This window comes from Leptonychotes weddellii, chromosome 12 (genome assembly GCF_054177405.1).
Source record: "Leptonychotes weddellii isolate Sample4059 chromosome 12, ASM5417740v2, whole genome shotgun sequence".
Taxonomy (NCBI): Eukaryota; Metazoa; Chordata; class Mammalia; order Carnivora; family Phocidae; genus Leptonychotes; species Leptonychotes weddellii.
Genome location: NC_138380.1, coordinates 64,040,471 through 64,057,034, shown reverse-complemented (window position 1 = coordinate 64,057,034; position 16,564 = coordinate 64,040,471). Strand labels below are relative to the sequence as shown.

At 34.8% G+C, this 16,564-nt stretch overlaps 1 protein-coding gene and 1 pseudogene across 3 annotated transcripts in view; one reads left to right on the top strand and one right to left on the bottom strand.

Annotated features, from left to right (window-relative positions):
- The window catches only part of VPS50 (VPS50 subunit of EARP/GARPII complex), a 126,090-nt gene that overhangs the window by 66,763 nt on the left and 42,763 nt on the right, over positions 1-16,564 (top strand). For 2 of the 3 annotated variants that reach the window (XM_081800533.1, XM_081800532.1), the window contains 3 exons: positions 3,556-3,650; positions 3,981-4,079; positions 15,191-15,281. In XM_081800533.1, coding sequence (XP_081656659.1) covers positions 3,556-3,650; positions 3,981-4,079; positions 15,191-15,281 — 285 coding nt within the window. Of the gene's footprint in view, positions 1-3,555; positions 3,651-3,980; positions 4,080-15,190; positions 15,282-16,564 lie in introns of those variants that run through there. The other variant, XR_014139358.1, reaches the window with a different exon arrangement.
- Positions 558-3,109, bottom strand: LOC102745035 (heterogeneous nuclear ribonucleoprotein A1-like; annotated as a pseudogene).

Here is a 16,564-nt window from a genome sequence, read left to right as displayed (position 1 = left end):
TTAAAGATTTTTTTTTTATTTATTTATTTGAGAGAGAGGATGAGAGGAGAGAGAGAGCACATGAGAGGGGGGAGGGTCAGAGGGAGAAGCAGACTCCCCGCCGAGCAGGGAGCCCGATGCGGGACTCGATCCAGGGACTCCAGGATCATGACCTGAGCTGAAGGCAGTCGCTTAACCAACTGAGCCACCCAGGCGCCCTCATTTGTCTATTTTCACTTACTATATTTTCAATATGCAGATGATCAGCATTTTTATGAGGTCAGACCATTGACCTTTATCTTTTGTGACCTCTGTTACATTTCTTCCTTTTTTTTTTAAAGTTAAAAATTCCTTAATTTTTTATTCCTGGTACCGCTACCACAATTTACGGGGCTGTATGCCTGATGTAATGAAAAGAAAAAAGACAGAGACAAAGCTGTATGTGATGAAGACCTCAGGAATGTACATCTAATTGACACTACATTGCATTAATCAATAGCTGCACTTTTTGTAAACTGTGGCTATGACAGTCCTGGACAAGCGGGCTTTCTTATTTAAGCTGCAGTCACTTTTCTGACTGTGGATCGTCGTTCCTTCTGTGGCAGATTTTTACAGTTCCTCTAATGCATTTGGGACGACTGTCTCAAAGTAACCTGCAGCTTTCCTGACAACTCCTTACTCTCTCTCCTGCTAGGAACTGTAGCCCTTTTCTTCTGAAATTTTTTTAGAACCTTCTGCTACCACATCCACCACTTCCACCACCAGATCCATAACCACCACCATAGGGACTGCCCGAGCTTCTTCCACCAAAACTGTCCCCCTTCAGGGGTCCATAACTTGATTGCTTTTGTGCACTATAATTTCCAAAATCATTGTGGTTCCCATCACCACCATAGTTACCTCCAAAATTTCCTCCTTCACTGTAACCATCCTGTCCTCCACCACTGCCACCATATCCACCTCCTCGGTGTCCATATCCTGGTCCACCACCACCATCACCTCCTCTACTACTATGACCAGGACCACCACCGTCGATGCCACCAACACCTCCAAATCCAGTATATCTACCATCACCTCCTGCATAACTACCTCTCCTGCCCCTTCCACCACCGTAGCCACCTCTTGCATCAAAGTTTCCACCACAGCCCATAAAGTTGCCAGATCCACCTACCTCCACGATGTCTTGGGATCCAGCAGACATCATTTCTTGTTTGGGAAGGGCCTTTTTCACTTCACAGTTATGCCCATCAGTAGTGTTTCTGAACAACAATTTTATCAACTCTCTCATGATCATCAAAAGTTATAAAAGCAAATCCCACTCTGCCTGTCTTCCATAATTTCTATGGTTTCAGTCTTGCCATACATGTCAAAATAGTCTCTCAAATTACATTCTTCTGTATCTCCTTTAATGCCACCAATGAAAATTTTCTTCACTGTGAGATGGGCACCAGGCTTTACAGAATCCTCTCTAGAAACAGCTCTCTTTGATTCCAGCACAGGCCCATCAACCTTGTGTGGTCAAGCACACGTTGCTGCATCCACCTCTTCAATACAAGTATAAGTCACAAGAGCAAAACCCCTGGAACATTTTGTTTGGGGGGTCTCTCATCACCACACAATCTGTAAGTGTGCCCCATTTTTCAGAATGTTCTCTTAAACTGTCATCCATAGTTTCAAAGCTCAAATCACCAAAAAAAAAAAGTTTTCTCAACTGCTCTGGTTCCTTTGGATCTTGGCCCTCCTTCCCTAGCAGCAGTGGCGATGGCGATGGGGGAGGGTTGGGTCCGGGGTAAACTGGGCAGCAGTTTTACCTCTGTTTTGAGACCACAGTGCCCTCTTCCAACTTGAGTTCAATATCTGTGCTACGTTTATTCTTAAAATACTTTTTCCTGTGTAAAGCTCAGGTCAATATTCATCTGGTAATTATAGATCTTTATCTAAACTTTATATTATTTGCTATATCCCTAATACCTGGAGTACTGCCTAGAACACTTAGTACTGAGAAAATACTTGTGCTTTATTGGATTAATTTTTAATCTTTTGCAAACATACAAAAACAGTTATCTAATCCATTTGTATGTCCTTTGAGATGTGATATAAGGAGAGGAGAGAGGAGTTTTTCCCTCCAAATCTAGTTGATTTTTTTTTTTTCCTCTACTACTTTCTGAATAATCTTTTTTCTTGTCTATGTGTGATGCCTCCTCATAGCAAGGTCTGCTGGAAAGAGGAGACTCTGAAGATAGAGAGACCAGGATTTAAATCTTAGCCTTGTCGTTCACAGGGCATGTGAATTTAGGCAATTACTTGACCTGTTTTCAGTTTTTCTTCTCTTCAGGGGATAATAAATGCCTGCTCAACAGAGCTATTTTAGGATTAAAGATAATATGTAAAGTTCTTAGTATAATACTGATAAAAAGTAAACAGCAAACAGTAGTTTTTACTGTTGTTTATTAAGCTTTGTATATATATATATTTATTAGCACTATTTCTGAGTTGTTTGTCCTATTTTGTTGATTCTTTGGGTATTGGCAGTATTGTTTTTTAAAAAATAGTTTCTAATATATTTAGTACAGGTAGGACAAGTCCTTCAACATCACTTATAACTTTTACTCCATCTTTTCAAAGCTTTGTATTTTAAAAAGAGGTTATTGCCTGTTTCTTATTTCTGGTGAATTTTAGAATGATTGTTCATAGGAAAAGGTTTTTGTGATTTTGGTTAAAATGTCACTGAACCCCAACATTAATTTGGAAAAGTTGATGTCTTTATACTCATTCAGTCCCTTGACTCTCATTTTATTGAAATTTCTTTTGTATCCTGTTAAAGTTGTTAGTTTTTTCTTACAGGTCTAATGTTGCCTATTAAAATTATTCCTAAGTACATTATAGTTTTAATGTTTATTTTAAATGGAATCTCATTTTAAGATACTATAGCAGAAATACACGAAAACTTAATTTTTATGTATTGCACATAATCACATAGTTATCTTATTAATTCTAATTATTTTTGAACCGATTATTCTAATTATTTTTGAATTGATTATTTTGGAGTTTCTAGCCTACCAAGCCACACATAAATGATGATGATTTTTATCTTCATATCCAAAACGAGGATATAATTTTTATCTTGCATATGTGTATGTATTAATAGTGATGATTGTCATCATTATTATTTTTATATCTGATGTTTATGGAATTGTTTCAGTGATATCACTGTAAGAATATTGATTATTGGCCTAAATATATATTCTTAAGAATGTATTCCTGTCGGGCGCCTGGGTGGCTCAGTCGTTAAGCGTCTGCATTCAGCTCAGGTCATGATCCCAGGGTCCTGGGATCGAGGCCCACATCGGGCTCCCTGCTTGGCGGGAAGCCTGCTTCTCCCTCTCCCACTCCCCCTGCTTGTGTTCCCTCTCTCGCTGTGTCTCCCTCTGTCAAATAAATAAATCTTTAAAAAAAAAAAAAAAAAAAGAACGTATTCCTATCTCTTTCAATGTGTAACTATAGAATAAATGGTTCTGGGAGCTTATATTCTATATTTTGGGTTCACTTGAAATATTTTTTTGTTTTGTTTTGCAGGATGTTCAGCTAAAAGTAAAAACCTACTTGCTTGGAACAGATTTGTCTATATTTAAATATGATGATTTCATCTTTGTTTTGGATATAATCAGCAGGTACTGTGTGAGATCTTGTTTTATTCTTTAGCTTGAGTCATTCAATGATGATAATCAAAGAAATCATGAATCAGTGAGTTATATATAACTTTTTCATGGAAATGAAGACAATTGAACATTCATAATCTAATTTCTGCTGGGTGTGTGTGAGTGTGTTTAAATATTTCTGCCCTTTGGATGTCTGTAAGCCATATTGAATTTGTGAACGTTAGAATTTCTTCAAACATCCATTTTTATGGTGTGTTATCTTTGAAGAAAGATGACCTGGACTACTTTTGTTCTGTAATAAGAATGTTGCTGAAATTTGTATAAATCTTTTTATCCAACTAGGTTAATGCAAGTTGGAGAAGAATTTTGTGGTAGCAAATCTGAAGTTTTGCAAGAGTCCATTAGAAAACAGAGTGTCAACTATTTTAAGAACTACCATAGGTAAGAACTGTAATAAAATATGAATAGACTTATTTAGGTAATGAGAATACTTTGTCTAATGCTTAAACCTTATAGCATTAATTGGTTTAAAACAATTACTTTTTTTTTTTTTTTTAAAGATTTTGTTTATTTGACAGAGAGAGAGTGAGAGAGCACAGCAGGGGGAGCAGCAGAGAGAGAGGGAGAAGCAGGCTCCCTGCTGGGCAGGGAGTCCCATTGGGGACTCAATCCCAGAACCCTGGGATTATGACCTGAGCTGAAGGCAGTCACTTAACCAACTGAGCTACCCAGGAGCCCCTAAAACAATTACTTTTGAATTTGAAAGAATTCCTTTGTAGTTCTTTTTGCGATGGTTAAGGACTTTTTTTTGCCAAAAATATCATAAAATATTCTCATTCCTTATTTATTGTAAATTTTGATAGATTGTCCTGAGAGGCTTAAAATGTTGAACTAAATATTGAACCAATTTCTTTATGGGTGAAAGATGATTATTCTATTGGAGTTCACCGAAAGAATTTGGCCACTATCCTGTATCTGCATATGTGGTGTGAGCTAGTGAGGGAGTTAGATCACTAGAGGCAGCACTCAGGGAGGGGTTACTTGAAAGCATCTACCTTTTAAGAGTAAGAAGGTTCTAAAGAAGAAGACATGATATTCAGAATCTAGCTACAAAGTCAAAATTATGTATTACGTTGCAAAACAGTCACTACTGACTTTAGAAAGCGTGATTAGGAATGGTTTTGGGAATGGAGGAAGATGGGAAAGAGTGTTTAATTAGCAATGTGATTGTATGCTTAAAGCAGCATTAAATTGAGAGAGCTATTTATTAGACCTTTCCTGATATAAGGTGGAGACTGTACTGTATTCCTTATATATATTTTATCAGTTGAATTGTTGTATCTTACTTTTAGTCTACATTTTTATTTTTTAGAATTATGTTTTGATTTTATTGTTATTTGGTACCAGAGAAAGTATGGATTTTATTTTATTTATTTATTTTTATTTATTATTATTTTTATTTTTTAAACATTTTATTTTATTTTATTTATTTATTTTTAAAGATTTTATTTATTTATTTGACAGAGAGAGACACAGCGAGAGAGGGAACACAAGCAGGGGGAGTGTGAGAGGGATGAGCAGGCTTCCCACTGAGCAGGGAGCCCGATGCTGGGCTCGATCCCAGGACCCTGGGATCATGACCCAAGCTGAAGGCAGACGCTTAATGACTGAGCCACCCAGGCACCCTGATTTTTTTTTATTTTATTGTTTTTTTTTCCTGTCTCAATGATTTTTATTTTTTTTATGTATGTATGTATGTATGTATGTTTAATTCTGCTTGCTCAGAGTCAATACCTGGTCAGAGTGATAGGTGCCATGTCAGAAGAGAGATTATTGGACATCAAACCAATGATTAATTAATTATTAAATATATTTAAGTACAAGTGTTCTTTGTTATTGTAAACTATTAAATATGTTTTGAAAGAGATTTAAATTTGATCCTGTACCAAAGCAGAGCCTTTGGGCTTTGTAGTTGAATTGAAAAGAATGTTTAGAAGATTTAAAAAAAAAATTTTTTTATTGATTAAACCTCAGGAAAACAGTAGTAAGGAGAGAGCATGAAGCCCTAACACTGCCTTTATTTGTATATATATTTTTTCCTGTTAAAATTTAAGCTCTGCTGAAAAGATAGCCTGGCTTGTACACATTGCTGTACAAAAGGAGGAGTTTTTAAATCATAAATGGGAAAGGATAAGGAACTATGAAGGAGCCAGAAGCCTCACTTACCTGTCAGAATGAAAGCATGACAGATGTCCATTTCCCAAAGATTACTTTTAGTCAGTAAGACAACTGGGAGACCTTTTGTGTTCCTAGTGACTGCACAACATGTGTGATGAAAAAAACAACCCTGATTTATTTAATGGTCTCCATTCTGCATTCTACTTTACTTATTGTCATAAGGTATCTGTCATTATGGCAGCCAGGTCTGGGCATTTCTAGACTATGACCATGATGGAGATTCCTCACCAAAGTTTACCTTGATGAAATTAGAGACTAGAAATGAATTATTAACTGTTTCCAAAACGCTCATCATTTTAATGGACTTCTCTTAGAAATATATGTGAAATTTGTTTCCCATTGAAAAGGCTGTACGGTACTTTTAGAAGGAGAGCTGTACCGGGAGATAGTAGAGTTGGGTTCTTATTCCACTTTTGGTGCTTGCCAGCTCTCTGACACTGAACAAATCATTTAACTCTGGCTGATGGTTCTATCAACTGCAAAATGGGGTGGCTAGATGAAAAAGTCTCCATAAGTGTTGCCTCTAGATCTTGCCCTTTTTTTCTTGCTGTGTTGTATATGAGAATATTGGAATAGGTTAAAAAGTAAAGATTTAACTTTTCTAAAAGTATTCTTCTCTATCCCCAGCTTATATACTGGCTATGGTCACTATCTGTCCAACAGCTGCCATTTGGAAAATTATAATAAAAATCATTTGGTAAAGTTAATACCAACCATTAATGTGTTCTGAAGTAAATCTTTTTCTTTATAAGCAAGATAAACTTAACAGGTGGTTTAGAAATGATGCCAATGTACATAATACTGAATTGACGAAAGTCATTACATTAGCTAGTGATGAATCTAAATCTGTTAAATTCCAATTTAATATCTTCTTCACCAGATCATACTACATAAATATTTAAAAGCAGTATGAAACATGGTGAACTATAGATCAAGTGGGTTTTAGTTTTGTAATAAAAGTGTTAAAATATGCTTACAATTGTTTCATGGTCCTCTACTGCCAAATAGAGCTCCTGAGAATCAAGAAATTCTTAGACCAAATTATTCTGACTTAGAGTCTGCTTAGGCTATTGGTTTAGAGATGTCGGCATAATAAGGTGAAAATAGAAGCATTTTACCTTTGGGTGGAACATCTATTTATATAAAGTATATTCATGTTGCTTGTGGTAGTTGTATAAAAGTCTGTATGCCATTATCTTTTTCCAGGGCAAAATTACATTAGACTGAGGGAACACAGTCTCTATCAATGTGAATTCTTATCTTACAAAAATAGAGGTTTTATTCCCCCAAATTCCTTTATGTTCAGTGCTAAGTTTGTATACATCCAACACTGTCATTCTTCTGCCAGATGTTACAGAAGTCCCAGAAGCACAAATTATCTGATTTAAACAGTAATGACATAGAAATTATGTAGTGTAATTGCCAGAACATTCTATTTAACAAGTGCACTTTAATTTGTAATTACTCTAATGATCAAATCTTATAAAATATTTTCAAGGATCCTGAAGGTACAGCGACTGGTGTTAGAAGAGGGGAGAGGTCACCTATCCTTTTAGGGAGAAAAACTTTCCCATTGCCTGAGTAAGAAAAGTTTATTTTTTTAAGTATCTTCAAAATGTGTGTTTCTAGGATCAAGTTTATTATCCATATACTTCTCTTTGTTTTCTGCCTGGACCAAGTGATTTAATCTTTTTTGTTTTTTTGAGTACTGGGCTTTATATCTTGTAGAACTCACTTGCTTTTTCTCCCTCCATATATTCTCTGCCAAATAAGCGCTTTTGGTTAAGGTTTCACAGAGGGCAGTAAATAAGTGATCAATAGTTTTAGTTTTTTTATGATAGATCTCAGATTTTTTTTTTAAGGAAACAATCTTAACAAATATAAAGGTTTAAATTTATAAGTGTCCAACTTACATTTTAACTACTATTGTTGTATAACAAACTATCCTGAAACTTAAGGGTTTAAAACCACCATCATTTTATCATTATTTCATGTAATCTGTGAGTCGGGAATTTACGAAGAGATGAACTGAATGAATCTTCTGCTCCTTAGAGGATTGGCTGAGGTGACTGAGTAGTACTCAGCTGATGGTAGGGTTTGTCTAGAGAATCCAGGATGGCTTTGCTCGCACCTTGGTGGAGATGGCTAGAAGGATGTACACAGTTGAGTTTGTTAGCCATAGTGCCTGCATGTGGCCTTTCCACTATGATGATCTCAGGGTGGTGGGACTTCCCTTATATGGCACCTGGCTTCCCACAGCACTAGTTTTCCAAAAGACCCAGGCAGAAGCTTCAAGGCTTTTTCTGATGTAGGCGTAGAAGTCATGCAGTCCTTCCACCATATTCCATTGAATACAAACATGTCATGAGGCTACCCAGATTTAAGAGGAGGGAAATTTGATGGGGGAGTGGTAAGGTCATGTTGTATGAGAGAATGTGTGTGGGATAGGAGGTAATTGTTGCAACTCTCTTTGCTATAGTCCTTGGGAAAATAGGAGAAATATTTTTAGAAAACAAATGTTCTTGGACTTGGTGATAATGGTACCAGTAAATTATCTTTAATATTTAAAATACTGTAAATTAGATTATTTAAAAGTAAAAACATTTACATTTCTAAACTATACAATAGGGCTTGAATTTTGGAGTTAAAATGAGAACAAAGTCTTCATGGTATCTATCTGATGTCAGACTAACTCCCTCTGCCATAGTATATAATAATAGTGGGTAGACCACTCTTAAACTCCTCTTAATTTATACTGTTGTTATTGATTTCCAGTTTTCTTCCTGCTGATAAAATGTTTGGGGCAGCGTGGTGTTATCAGTGGACTTGGATTCCTACCTCTGTACTACTTACTAGCTTTACCACCATAATTTGGTTTTCTAATTTCTCTGAGCATCAAGTTCCTTCTCTTTAAATGTGGCCGGCTTGTAGTGGAATCTTTACCTTCCTTGAAGTGTTTGTTTTTATCATTTGTTTTTGGAACCTGCCTTTTATTGCATCAAGTCTTTTATCAGGTTAGTTAAAAGATCTGGATTTCACACAGTTCCAATTCGTAGATTTTTTTTTTCCCTTTAATTAGAAGGTCAGCATATTTGAGATGCCTCTTAGATTGGTTATTGTCTTCTTTACTATATTTGCCCTTTAAAATCTTTTAAATTTTATTTGAATTGTACCTATTCTTTTGTACTCCACAGGAGATTCCTTGTATCCTATTTATATCTTGTTTCTTAAAGACAGAGGGGCACCTGAACTGCTTAAACAGTAATAATTACGATTGCTTTTCACATAATAGGTCAGCATTCATTTCTGTTATTCAGCATCTGATTGCAGTTTGTAATTTATGAACTCACTGCTTTTTCATTGTAACTGTTATTCTTTATGTGTTTTAGTAGAGTCAAATAGAAGAAAAAAGTAAAATGCAAACCTTCCAACTTGTGTAAAAATGTTCTTGGGCAGAGATGTAAAGGAAGTTTTCCGTGGCTTTAATGAATCAATTTGGATAATATTAATGAATTTATCATTCACAGTCACAAAATAAGTAGATTTTTGCCTTTGACTATGTTTTTTCAACAGTGGTGCAATGAAAAGAAAGATTTGGAAATCAGGGCCCCTCTGCTGTCTACTAGTTGTGACCTTGTGACCCTTCACAAGTGGATTGATGTTGCCTAAGGCCCTCTGTGGCTGTATTGTTAAAACAAGCCTGCCTTTATTGCAGACAGTTTAGTTAGGGGAATAAGAGGATTATTAAGGTTTTTTTTTTTTGAAAAAAATATATTAAAGTGTAATATAAAAGTATACACGTCTTAATGTACAACTCCATCAATTTTTACATATCTGTATACCACATAAGCCACCCAGGTTAAGATACAGAATATTTCCACTACCCTGGAAGGATCTCTTGTGTCCTTTCTCATTCAAAATTCATCCTTAGAGATAACTGTTATTTTGGCTTATATCACTATTGATTAGTCTTGCCTGTTTTTAGCATTGTATAAATATTTTTTTATGCCATTCTGAATTGTTTTGCTTTTTATTTAAAGTTTCCAGTTGTTTCTTGCACATACACATACTTATATACACATACATACATATACATATTTAAGTTGATTTAGTATGTTGACCTGAAATTCCTGTGATCTGGTGGTTAAAACATTTTATTAGACCTAATAGTTGGGAGATTCTTTTGAATTTTCTATGCATTTATGCCATTTGTGAATAATGATGATTTTATATATTCATTTCTAATCTTTATACTGGTTAGGACCTCTGATACAATTTTGAATAGACGTGGTGACAAGGGTATCTTTATTGTGCAGTGCTTTGTCATTAGGTATGATATTTGTGGTAGACTTTTATAGATACTTTATGTCAGATTAGAGAAATTTCTAAGAGACAAAGTATACTTTAAGTCAAGAAGTATTGCTAAAAATAAAGAGAATACTTTCATAATGATAAGAAAGTGTTCATTAGGAAAATACAACAGTCCTAAATTTGTATGCCTCAACTGATGTAACTCCAAAACATATAAAGCAAAATGTTCAGACTAAAAGGAGAAATAGTTCTATAATCATTGAATTTTTTTGTATGCTACTTTTAGTGAGTGATAACGGAAGCAGAAAAAAAATCACTGAAGATATGTGTTCGACTAACATATTTAATAACATTTGCCTTTTGTGTGTGTGTGTATGTGTGTGTGTCTGCGTGTATGAGAGAGAGACCCACACAACAGTTGCAGAGTACATATTTTTTTCAAGAGCACACAGGAAGTTTATCAAAATTGATTATCCACTGTGCCATAAAGCAAGTTCTTTAAAAATGTCAAAGGATTGGGGCACCTGGGTGCTCAGTCGGTTAAGCGTCTGCCTTCGGCTCAGGTCATGATCCCAGGGTCCTGGGATCGAGCCCTGCATAGGGCTCCCTGCTCAGCGGGGAGCCTGCTTCTCCCTCTCCCTCTGTCTGCTGCTCTGCCTACTTGTGCTCTCTCTCTACCTCTCTGTCAAATAAATAAATAAAATCTTTAAAAATAATAATAAAATAAAAATGCCAAAGGATTGAAATCATAGAGCTTACATTGTCTGACCACAGTGAAGTTAAACTAGAAATAAATGAGAGACAACAAGAAAACGCACCAGTTTTTGGAAATTAAACAACCTATTTCCAGTGGTCAAAGAAGAAATCATATTGGGAGTTAGAAAATCTTTTTAAATGAATAATAATAAAACCATGGCATCAAAATTACGGGATCCAAAGCAGAGGGGAGAATTTCTAGCTGTAAGTGTATTTTTTGGAAAAGAAGAAAGTTTGAAAATTAGTGCCCTAATCTTCCATTTCAAGAAGTTACAAAAATGACAGCAAATTAAACAAAAGGAAACGGAGGAAGATTATAGAGTAGGAATCAATGAAACAGAAAGCAAATGTATAATAGAATTCTATAAAACTACTAGTAACACTGAGCAAAAACAACAACACAAATTACCAATATTAGCAGGAGTTGATCTATAGATCCTAGACATTAAAAATGTAATAGTGTGTCAACTATACTTCAATTTAAAAAAGAATACAGAAAATATGTAGTGATATAGATACATAATAAAATGATAGGAACAACTTTATGCTAATAAAATTGACAATGTAGATGAATTGAATAAATTCCTCATAAAACCAAACTTAATAAGCTGACAAAATAAAATACAGAATATCTGATAGACCTGTGTCTCTTAAAGAAATTGAATCTGTATTTTTTTTTTTTTTTATTTGAGACAGAATGAGAGAGAGAGAGCACATGAGAGGGGGGAGGGTCAGAGGGAGAAGCAGGCTCCTTGCTGAGCAGGGAGCCCGATGCGGGACTCGATCCAGGGACTCCAGGATCATGACCCGAGCCGAAGGCAGTTGCTTAACCAACTGAGCCACCCAGGTGCCCGAATCTGTATTTTTTAAAAACATTTCCGTCTCTAGGCCTGCTGCCTTCCCTGGTGAATTCTACCCAACATTTAAGGAGGAAATATCAACACTAGCTCTTTCAGAGACTAGAGAAAGAGGGAATGCTTTGTAACTTATTTTATGAAGCCAGCATAACACTGATACCAAAACATAACAAAGACATTACAAAAAAGAAAAATTATAGGGCTCATAAGAACATAGATGTAAAAATTGTTAACAAATATTAGCAAATTACATTCAGTGATATCTAAAATGGATAATGACATCACAAACAGGTAATATTATAGGAGAACAAAGTTGGCTAAATATTTAAAATTTAATTTGCTAATTAACAGAATATAGGAAAAATCCCATACAACATTGGCTAAATATTTAAAATTAATTAAAATCCCATAGATGAAGAAAAAAATTTTGATAAAAAAATTCCACCCTATTTCATAATTGTAAGAAATCATGCTTGTGTGTAATTTTTACTTTCAATCTAATTATGGCCTTATATTTAAAGTGTGCCTCTTGTAAACAACATATAGATTATCTTGTTTTGTTGTTGTTTTTAAATCCAGTCTGATGATTTTTTGTATTTTGTTTGAACTGGTTTTTGTTCTATTTCCATTTAATGTATTTATTGGTATAGTTGGGTTTAAATCCATCATATTGCTGTTTTATTTCTAAAAGTGTTATTCTTTTTCTATTTATATTTTGTCTTCCTTTCTTTTGGATTGATCATGCATATATTTTAATACTATTTTGTTTCTCAGTTAGCTTTTTAAAAATAGATTCTTGTAGTGGTTACTGTCTTTTCAATATGCACTCCTGTTCTGTTATAGTTGACCGTAGGTTAGTATACTTCCAGAATAGTGCAAGAACTAACTTTGTAACTGCATTTATTTTTTCTTATCCTTTTAGTGTTTTTACATGTTTTTATCATTTACTTTCTATCTTGTTTCCTGTATACTCTTTATGCAGAGGGTTCACTAAGCTGCTTTTATCTGTGAGTTGGTACCTTTTATCATTATTATGTAATAAATTGATATGAGCTTAACAGCTTAAAACAACATCCATTTATTATGCCACCATCCTGAGGTTAGAAGTCTGGATCAGCTTGTCTAGATGCTCAACTTTTACGTATCTCACAGGGCCCAAATCAGAGGATCAGCAGGGCTGGGCTCTGATCTGAAGGCTTTGGGGAGGAATCCACATCTGAGCACATTCAGGATGTTGGCAGAATTCAGTTTCTTGTGGTTTTAGGACTGAGATCCCTATTTTCATGGTGGCTGTCAGCTTGGGAACATTCTCAGCTTCTAGAAGCTTCTCTCCAGTCCTTGAGCATGACCATTTCCATCTTAAAAGCCAATAATGGCACATAGAATTTTCTCATGCTTTAACACAGGCAGGGAGATTTGACACAGCCACAGAGGAAAAGACACACACAGGAGAAAGTAATGTGAAGATTGGCAGAGATTGGAGTGCTGAGGCCACAAGTCACAGAATGGTGGTAACCGCCATAAGCTGAAAGAGGCAAGGAACAGATTGGTAGATGATGTGCAGAGGTCTGCAGAGTGTAGCCCTGCTGACAGCTTGCTTTCAACCTAGTGGTACTGGTTTCAGACTCTGGCCTCCAGAACTATAAGAGAATAAATTTCTGTTGTTTTAAGTCACTCTGTTTCTGGTGGTTTGATATAGCAGCCACAGGAAACCAATACAAAGTGGAATTGCTGGGTTAAGTGGTAATTCTATGTTTAACAATTTGAGGAACTACCAAACTGTTTTCCAAAGTGGTTCTATCATTTTAAATTTCCATCAGCATTATATAAGGACTCTTAATTTCTCCAAATCCTTATTGACACCTGTTACAGTCTGTCTCTGATTATAGCTATCCTTGTGGGTATGAAGTGATGTCTCATTATGTTTTTGACCTACATTTCCTAATGACTAATGATATTCAGCATCTTTTTATATGCTTATTGGTCATTTGTATATCTTTGCAAAAATGTCTGTTTAAAACCTTTGCCCATTTTTCAGTTGTGTTGTCTTTATTGTTGAATTGTAAGAGTTGTAAACTTTTACAGTTTTAGTTCTTATATTAGGTCTGTGGTCCCTTTTAGTTAATTTTTGTATATGAGGTGAGATTTGCGCATAATCACTTTTGGAATACTCTCAGCCATTACCTCTTCAAAACTGCTTATGTTCATTCCATCTTCTCCATTCAGTTGCATGCATACTAGATGTTTTGACTGTGTCTCATGTATCTTTTATGATCTTTTCTGTTGCTTCCATTTTTGTTTCCAATTCGTGCTTCAGTCTGAATAGTTTCTATTGATCTGTGTTTGAGTTCATTAATCCTGTCATCTGCTTAACCAATTTTTAATTTAAGGTAATTGTATTTTTCAGTTACAGAATATGATTCTGTTTTTGTTTGTTTTTATTATTGCAATTCTTTGAACTTCTTTCTATTCATTTTATACATCTTTTTTCTCTTTTATTAATTATAATAGTTATCTTAAAGTCGCCTTCTGTTAATTCTAATATTTGGAGCAGCTTTTGTTTTTACAGATTTACCCATTTATTGCCTCTTTACTTTAGAAATGTGAATTAAAAAAAAAAATCTAGATTTTGTTTTTAGCAGGTTAGTAATAACAATGAAGCTGTTAGAAGAAGGGGAAAAGTAGGGTAGGCACTGGCCCTTTATTTCCTGGGTCAACTGGAAGGAAGTAGTTACTTTTCTGGAACTGCCTGTATAATGTACTGATTATTCAGGAGAGACAGTAAACCACAATAGCATCAGAAAGGAAAGAAGAGATCAATGTGATGTAAGTGATTAGTGCAGTGCTGGCTCTGTAAGTGCCGTACTTGGTAATTTAATTTGTAAGTGCTGTGTAGAGAGAGGCCCTGAGCTAAATATATTTGGAGAGTGATAATTATCTTGATCTTGTGGCTTAGTAAGTATGATTAAGATCTTTGCTATTTAGCATAAAGCATTTATTAGTATTAATGATCTCATAAACTTTGTAAATTATTTCTCTGTTTTTTGGCATTGATATATGATTAGCTAGGGATATTTTAAGTATGTGAGTTGGGGAGTAGCTTTTAGTTTCATCCCTTAATAAAAATATCATTTCCTGTACATTCATTATTTTTGTAATATAGTAGAGATATTGTGAGTTTAGTAAACATTTGAGAGTTTTTTCTCTTAAAGATGATAAAATATTAACAAGTAAAAGTACCTGTTTGTGTTTGCTGTGTTGCTTTGAATAGATTCTCCAAGTTGATTATGATTATGATGATAATTCTATAATTCTATTTTATTTTCTTAATTCTTATGTGCAGTGTACTTTTCCTCTAACTTTCTGGAGTGTTTGTCTTCTTTTTTTAAGAACACGGCTTGATGAACTGAGAATGTTTCTAGAGAATGAGACATGGGAGCTTTGTCCTGTGAAGTCAAATTTCAGCATCTTGCAACTTCATGTAAGTGTCTCTTAGGAACAAATGAGTCTGTCTTTTATTTAGTTGTCTTAAAAAAGAACGTATTAAAAAATCATTTATAAAATCATTAAATTAAAGAATAGCATCTTTCCTTCCTTGCTTAAAAGTAATAGCCAGCCTCTTTTATAAGAGTGATCCTTTTATGGATGTCAAAATCTGTCTCTTTTTACAAATTCAGTTTATATACTTTAGGAAAACTCTTTTGCCTAATCTTTTTCTTTTGATTTCAGAAAGAGATCTGCTTTATTTAAATTTTGCAGAAAATTAATCAGTTGTATTTTGATGGTCTTTAATGAAAAAACATATTCACAGAATGCTTGTGATTTCTTGTTTCTTTGTCATTTCTTAAAGGAACTAAAAGGCTCTTAATTTATGTTGCACCTCATAAATGTACCTGTAGTCAGACAATGCCTCCAAAATAAAAGAGGCATTTACAAAAAATACTCTTAACTAATTTTTATTAGTTAACTAATTCCTTGAATCCTCACAGAATATGTAATCTGTGAAAATATTAACTGATTTGTTTTCCCTTGGTTGAAACACACTGTAGATAAATATTCCTTGTGTGATAGATGGTGTCCTACAAATACCAAATGTCAAAATACAGTGTATAAACATAGGTCCCTGTATAGAAGGTCCGGTATGTTCAGATTTTGCCTTTGGAAGGAATGGCTTGCTAGAAGCAATTTTCTTATTCTAGATAAATGTAAAGAATACATGATTAAAAGTTTTTAATAGGGATAGTCTTTATGCTTACATTGTATAATAGCTTACTTATCCAGTTCTATCATATTCCTTTCCTAATGTGGAAATATTAAATACGGTGAAACATGTCGATTAATAAATGCTTTAGAGACAGCAAAATTAACAATGATTTTAACATTGTTTTAGAATTTTTTTTATTATATTATGTTAATCACCATACATCATTAGTTTTTGATGTAGTGTTCCATGATTCACTGTTTGCATATAACACCCAGTGCTCCATTCAGTACGTGCCCTCTTTAATACCCATCACCAGGCCAACCCATCCCCCTACCCCCTCCCCTCTAAATCCCTCAGTTTCTCAGAGTCCATAGTCTCTCATGGTTCATCTCCCCCTCCGTTCCCCCCACTTCATTTTTCCCTTCCTACTATTTTCTTTTTTTTTAAACATACAATGTATTATTTGTTTCAGAGGTACAGGTCTGTGATTCAACAGTCTTACACAATTCACAGCACTCACCATAGCACATAACCTCCCATGTCTATCACCCAGCCACCCC